The sequence below is a fragment of the Triticum dicoccoides genome, chromosome 2A, assembly GCF_002162155.2.
Source record: "Triticum dicoccoides isolate Atlit2015 ecotype Zavitan chromosome 2A, WEW_v2.0, whole genome shotgun sequence".
Classification (NCBI taxonomy): domain Eukaryota; kingdom Viridiplantae; phylum Streptophyta; class Magnoliopsida; order Poales; family Poaceae; genus Triticum; species Triticum dicoccoides.
This window is the reverse complement of record NC_041382.1, coordinates 74,572,142-74,579,819: the sequence shown is the minus strand read 5'-3', so window position 1 is coordinate 74,579,819 and position 7,678 is coordinate 74,572,142. Positions and strand designations below refer to the sequence as shown.

The window sequence follows — 7,678 nt, the reverse complement described above, 5'->3', positions numbered from 1 at the left end:
TGATATCATAATTATTTCCTTTTATTTAATCTTTGTTATTGATTGAGATCTTTTCTCATGTGCGAGTAGCCCACCTTGGGTGTGGAAGGGTGTGGAAGATGTAGAGCTTGGTAAGGATTGGTTGTGTTTAATGCTCATTTGATATTTGCATGGTTACATTGAAGATTGGTTGTGCGGTTGTTTATCCTTGAACTACAATATCTATATGACTAAGCACGTATTGTCTAGCACTTCCGTGACCTTCTTGTGATATGTGTTGGTATGTATGAGGCATGAAGATGACATAAGGAGCACGGAAAGCCACAACACTTAAGCTGTTGGTCTGATTTATTGATCTTAATAGCCAAGTAGACCATTGACGATGCTAACGGTAGGCGGGACAATAATGTTAAACAAGTCTGATCATGGGAGTTCGGCTATCGAAGGGTGACCCTTTTACCAAACATCCAAGACAAAGAGTAATATCACACTACTATTTGACCAAAGGCATTTCAACTACTTATCATGAACTGAACCCTCATGCGTCTAACAATCTTATCATAGGGAAACACCATTTACTTTTCTCGTAGCTTTAATTACTTTAGTGCAATATAATTTGTTCTACGGAACAAAGAATGAAATGAGCATTACAAATCCCTGTCTCTCGAGTATGGAATTCTCTCTATGGTTGTGTAGTTCTCCAGCAATATGCGTGGGAATCTCACCTAAGTCCAGTGACACCCTAAGTGCGACGAAACGCCAACAATAACGCTCGTGTGGATTCCTTGTGGGATCAACATAAACTTTGGAGTGCTGTGAGAAATCCCTACGACTCTGTCACCTCGCACGGCCACACACGGGTAGACCACTTCCACGCCAACTATTTCACCGCGGTCAGCCGTACGATCTCGGCACCGACGGTCCAGATCGCATATCACCAAGCAGGCCAAACAAGTCACCCGCACACAAAACCTCACTCACTCCTTATCCGCTCCACCGAAGCAAGAAAAAAACCAACGGAAAATCTCGGCTCGAGCGGCTGCAGAGAATGGCGCCGGCCGCCGTCGCCGCCGCGGCCTTCCCCTTCCGCCTCTTCTCCGCCGAGGCCGCCCGCCGGACCGCGAAGGGCGGCCGGGGCAAGCGCGGCTCCGCCAGGCCCGTCAAGTCCCCTCCGCTTCCCCCCGCCTTGTCGTCCGCGAACGTCATCGGCCGCAGCGCGACCACGTTCACCCGCCTCCCTCTCCGCGACGCCGCCCCCGAGTCCGCGGAGGTCCCCCTCGAGCGGTTCCCGACCGCGCCGGGCAGCCCCGAGCGCGCAGCCCCCGCATTGCCGCGCGGGATTGTCCAGCGGTTGGGCGTGGAGCAGGACGACGAGGATGAGGATGGAGAGGTGGGCCTCGGCCGCCGTGGGGATACCGCCGTCCGCCGGCTGCCTCTGCGAGACTCGAAGGGTGGCGGCGAGCGGGCCGCAGTCGGGCAATTCGATGCGCGCGCGGCCAGGAGGGGCCTGAATAATGGTCGCGCCATCTCGCGTCAAATGGTCGAACACCCTGGGGACGAGGAGGAGGAGGAGGAGGAGTTCGTCGTCACCCGCTTGGACATCTTCGAGGGCAGTAAGGGGAGGAAAGCTCGGGCTGTTCCGCCCGAGGAGCTCGACGAGGACGATGGCGCCGTCGTGTTCGACCCGGACTACGGCGTCGACAGCGACGACGAAGACGACGAGGAATTCGTCACGGCGGCAAACGAGTGGTCTCCAGCAGGCGACGCGATTGCAAGCGCGAAGCTCGACGAGCTGGAGTACGACGGGGAGGACGACGACGACGCGGAGGTTGTGGTGTACCACCCAGACGACGACGAGGAAGAGTTGGAGGAGGAGGAGGTCGGCGTGTTTGAGGGCAGCGCCCACGACGACGACGACGACGACGACGACGACGAAGGGGAGGAAGCGGAGGGGGAGGTGAAGGAGAAGGGGGTGCCCGCCGTGATGCGGTGCTTCGACACGGCCAGGATATACTCCAAGGCCGGCGACGGCGGCAACGGCGTGGTGGCCTTCCGGCGCGAGAAGTACGTGCCGCACGGCGGGCCGTCGGGCGGCGACGGCGGCCGCGGGGGCAACGTGTACGTGGAGGTGGACGGGGACATGAACTCGCTGCTGCCGTTCCGCAAGTCGCTGCACTACCGCGCCGGCCGTGGCGCGCACGGCCAGGGGTCGCAGATGGCCGGAGCCAAGGGCGAGGACGTCGTGGTGAAGGTGCCGCCTGGAACGGTGGTCCGGTCGGCCGCCGGCGACATAGAGCTCCTCGAGCTGATGAAGCCCGGGCAGCGAGCGCTGCTCCTCCCCGGTGGCCGCGGCGGCCGTGGCAACGCCGCGTTCAAGACGGGGACAAACAAGGTGCCCAGGATTGCAGAGAAGGGGGAGAAAGGCCCTGAAATGTATGCTATCTCTCCCTTCATCAAAGATTATTTATGCTTCAGCTTCATTGTTTGTTTAATTGTCGACGCAATCTCTGACAAATGATTAGCACCTGGACATTGGATTAGGGATCTTAGATTAGGAAGAAAATATTGTTATTAGTGAAATCATACCAATGATGAATCCAATTCTGGTCAAAATGTGGTTTCAGTTGCCTTTAGGAATAGCCTTACCAGTTGCCAATTATTGTTAGCCACATATATAATTACTTGATATTGTCAATGTCCTGTCCAGAATTCCTCAATTCCTGGTGCACTCATCCTATCTGCAAGTTCAATCGCCAACGGCGATCGGGCCATGGATAAAAAATGTCTGGGGCAGCAGAATAAGTACTGCTCACAGTTTCATTTGCTTACCCTTTGCTGATAATGAGCAGAGCTGTATCCACAGCTTCTAGCCAAGACACTAAAAAGAACAAACAACCTGATGTCCATCAACTGCCATTCATGTTGTACCGCAGGCTAAAGTATGATATTATTTGGAACACTCAGAAATTGGACAGAGACTGCTTGGGCGCACTGCTATGTAATATCACCACAGTTGAAATATTGTGTATTTGCATATATGCATGATGGAAAAAGAGAAGCTTCTTCTACCATGCAAATTCTGTAGGGATATTAGCGTGCTATAAAGTCATCAAAGTGAAATCAAACTCCACAATGAGGATTGAAGGTCATCGCAGTGAACAACTTTAGCCTTAGTAATTGTCCAGGAAAGATTTAGTTCTAATCATGATTAAAACCTGAATCTTGAGATCACGTACTGTCACAACCTGATGTTCCTGTTCTACCTTTTTATCAGAATCCCCTAGTTTCATTGCTTGATTATTTGTAATGGGTCTAATCTAGCTCTGCTTTTGCTAACATTATGTCCTTTCTGGGATCGCTGGTAGGTGGCTTGATTTGGAGCTAAAGTTGGTTGCTGATGTGGGAATTGTAGGAGCTCCAAATGCTGGAAAGAGCACTCTTTTGAGTGCTATTAGTGCTGCCAAGCCAACTATAGCCAACTACCCCTTTACCACATTGCTACCAAATCTTGGAGTAGTCTCATTAGATTTTGATGCTACGATGGTAGTTGCAGACCTTCCTGGCTTGCTGGAAGGTGCTCATCGTGGGTATGGTTTGGGCCATGAGTTTTTAAGACACAGTGAGAGATGTTCAGTCTTGGTATGTTCTTTTTCCTGCATCCTCCCTTACTACTGAACTATATTTGAGTGCATATCACTTACGTTATTGATATAAAATATCTCTTATGTTTAAGGTTTTTTAATGCGCGAATTTTATGAGATTGGAAATCTATGTATGGCTTGCTGACTTTTTTTTCTTCTGTGTTTGTGATCTTAGGTGCATGTAGTTGATGGTTCAGGAGAACAACCAGAATATGAGTACGAGGCTGTCCGTTTGGAACTGGAGTTATTTAGCCCAGCTTTGGTTGACAAACCTTATATAGTGGTGTACAATAAGATGGATCTTCCAGAGGCATCTGACAGATGGAATTCGTTCAGGGAAAAGCTACAGGCTCAAGGTTTTGAACCTTACTGCATTAGTGCATTAAACAGACAAGGAACACAAGATGTTGTTTATTCTGCCTACAAGATTCTACAGAAAGAGAGGCGAAGGGTGAAAGAAGTCGAAGGTGCTTTACACCTTATATTTGCTGTTTGTCAGATTACAGATGTAGCCAGTAGTCTGGGTTTCCAATTTAGATGTTTTTCTTGATACTGTATGTTTTGTGCAGAATGGAATAACACTCAAAATCTGAATCATGTGGCCGATGCAATAAAACGGGAAAGGAGTTCTGCCATGAATGATTTTGAGATTGTTCATGACAAGGGCGCAAATACATGGTCTGTTGTTGGAGCCGGAATTGAACGGTTTGTTCAGATGACCAATTGGGAGTAAGTACCTTATTTTTCAGTGTTATTCTTAGCAAGCTCATCTGCAAGAGTTATTATTTTTCAGACTACATTGGTTGTTAGTTATCCGCATTGATCTCTCTTTACTCTTTAGCATAATAAATTATGCAGTGGCTGTAACACAGTTTTGGATTTCCCCACTGAAGTTTGAATAGATTAATCAGCTCATCTGTACATTTCCGCACGGAGATTTCTGTATCTGTTTCCATAATACTATATTTGAACAAAAGGCTGTTAGCAGCAATATACAAATAAGATGGTTCTTTCTTGATAATGTAAACCTGAGATATCTTTTGGTGAATTGAAATCTTTAACCCTTTTTTTGTAATTTATTTATGACTGGAAAGGCTAGTTTAAGAATAATCTCCGCAAGCATTTATCTCATGTCTTTGTCACCTTTGTTATTCCAAGCTTGTTCTAAACTGTTTGTCGATGCAAATAAATTTTTACACTTCAGAAACAGTGCAGTGTGCAAAGTCTGGCTGGGCAGTTGTATCTCATATTGATAGATTTACATTTAAATTTTGAATAATTTTTTCGATTGATCGAAATTCCCAAGTAACCCCTTCTCCTGATGCAGTTACACGGAGTCCTTGAAAAGATTCCAGCATGTTTTGGAGGCATGCGGTGTCAACAAAACTCTTGTCAAACTTGGAGTTAAGGAGGGCGATACGGTAGTTATTGGTGAGGTATGTATGCCTAGCCCTTCTTTCTGGCCAGTGACAGAACTTTGAGACAACGCAAATGGATATATCAGATATAACTAGGTCCTTTCTCCACAGATGGAAATGTTTTGGAACGAAGAGCCCAAGCGGGTCGCGGCGAGGACGATGATCTCAAGAGAAGACGATGCTGTTAGATGGCCTAAATTCAGTTAGATGAGGCGATAATCCTCGACAGTGGCAGAGGTAAGTTCTGATGGAACTGTGCACGATCACGGTATGTGTAACAAACTGAACATCACAGTGACTTATCGCTCACAGGTGGACACATCAAGCGCAAGGGGAAAGGCAATTTCCCGTGCACGGTTCTGCCATCTCTGCGGCACGGGTAGCGGCTACTGGCAGCTGGTTTTCTCAGACACCGGGCACGATAGAGGCGCTCTGTTGAATCACTGGTCAGGCAGGTACATGACCACCGATCGGATTGATTTCGAACAGTTCTAGCTGGATAGCTGTGCAGAGCAGAGTTCTTGACTGGGTAGCAACTAGTTTTTGTTTTGTTGCTCCATTTTAGCATACATTGTAGTTGTAACATTGGGTGATCCCACCTCCAGTAATGAAATTTTGCAAACTGTGTGATTACTTTCATGCAAGTCATGTTCTAGTATGGTTGACTGTTGTTTCTCTCTCTGGTAACTAAAATCAAGACACTTGATTTCTGATAAATGATATGGGAGGGAGCTCTTTTTGTCCAAAACACAAAAAACTAACATGAGATCCATGGCATGCAGTGCAGGAACTTGACGGCAACGCGTCTAGCTAGTTTTAACAAACCTGTTTCATCATCTTGCGCTGAAGTCTTGCTACCAAGGTCTTGGTAATCCACTTTAACTGAGCAGTTCAGTTAGAAGGGATGCGGCACGCAAATTACCACAGGAGGGAGCAGTCCAACGCCAGGTGCAGCGCCGCTCCACTTTAACGCCAGGAGCCGTCCGACCAGCTCTCCCCAGTGCCACTCCACCATCCGCCTTGGCACGTACACCCTCCGACCCCCACACTTCAAAGTCTCCATCTAAATACGCTTGCCGATGCCTGATCGACGTGCAGCAGACTACAGAATAATCTCATTAATTCTGAATAATGAAAATTTTGCACGAGAAAGTATACACATGTCTGGGGGGTTTGGTTTCATTTTAGAATGAATTCCATTTTTTTACACCTAAGCTTCACGTTCGTGACAAGAAATACCCCGTTTAGTAGAGTTTTCACATTTTTATTCAATTTAAGCAAACTCGTTGATGAGTGCGTCTCTCCTTTCAATTTATAAGCAAACTCGTTGATGAGCATTTCTCTCCTTCCAGTAGCGGTGGACTCACCCGGCGACCTGCTCTCCGGTGGTTTGAATTCTGGTCATTGGTCGGGACGAAATCTTTACTCGGCTTGCCGATGCTGGCAGTGACGACTTCTGCGGATGACATATTCTCCTTGGGAGCGCTACCATGGTCCTGATCCAGGGCCGGGCGGGCAAAACCCAGGGCCCTATGCGAAACTAAAAATGGGGCCCTATCTCATTAAATAAATCTAAGGATCAACAGACTGATTATCGAATGACACCGGCGGTGCTTCTTTTCTAACCACACCATATCTGTCAATAAGTGCATGCGTTAATGTTTTGCAATTAGACAAACCATCTGACTCACCTAGTTTCGGTCCTGTCCAGTTGAACTGCTACACTGTGAGTGTGATCTTTGACCGAGGAGGTAAGAATCGATCTCTAACAAAGACACAAAGCACCAAGAGTTAATTGGGAAATTAGAAATTAGGAGTAGGAACCGAGCTACAAAGAAACTTTACCATTCATAAAGCACCTGGAGGCTAGAATCGGTCACAGATTGATCCGACGAGTCTAAAATTTGGGAAAGGAAACGAACAAGAAGGCAACAATGGCAACAGCCTGAATCCGATCGGTGAGGCGAAGGACATCTGTTTCCTGCAGGGTTTGGTTTGGTGTTGCGTGATCGCTTGGACGCCCGGATCGCCGACGCCCGACGCGACTGCAGAGTTTGGTTTGGTGTAGCGTGATCGCTCGGTCGCCTACGGCCCGGCACCGACAAGACTGCAGTTATGGACGGTTTCCAGATGGAGACGCTCCCGATTCCGTCTTCTCGATCGACTGCTGTAGGGCGTAGGCTGCGATCTCGTTTTCTTTTTTTGACGGAAGATCCGGTTTCCATCGATCGAGCAGTTTAGATCGAGCACCAGGCACGAGCGCTCGATGGCCTCCACTCACGCCCAGCTCGAGAGCCCAGTGGCCCCGTATGGTTTCGAGAGCCCAGTGGCCCCGTACTACAAAATTTGGGGCCCGCTAAAATTATGGGCCCTGTGCGGGTCGCACGTTTGGGACAACTATGGGCCCGACCCTGTCCTGATCATGTCCCTCCTCGAGTGTCGCGAGAAACCCTTACTTCGGTTCTCGTGGTGGCGGCATCACGATGCCGTTCCCTTCATGATGGTGTTGCCTTTGCTGCTTGCGGAGTCCTTGGAGCTGGAATTTGGTGCGTCTCGTTCTGGATGTGAGTTATCTCTCAGGATATGGGCCGCCTGTTGGGGATCATAGTAGAAATTTAAAATTTTCTACGCATCACCAAG

General features: G+C 48.4%; 1 protein-coding gene across 1 annotated transcript; it reads left to right on the top strand.

Moving 5' to 3' along the window:
- The first annotated feature begins 991 nt into the window (after positions 1-991).
- On the top strand, positions 992-5,677 carry LOC119353377 (probable GTP-binding protein OBGC1, chloroplastic). Its single transcript, XM_037619991.1, has 7 exons — positions 992-2,412; positions 3,345-3,618; positions 3,796-4,087; positions 4,190-4,349; positions 4,948-5,056; positions 5,150-5,275; positions 5,351-5,677. Exons 1-6 carry the CDS (start codon positions 1,028-1,030, stop codon positions 5,243-5,245), a joined length of 2,316 nt encoding a protein of 771 aa, XP_037475888.1. The 5' UTR covers positions 992-1,027; the 3' UTR covers positions 5,246-5,275; positions 5,351-5,677.
- The last annotated feature ends 2,001 nt before the right edge of the window (positions 5,678-7,678 follow it).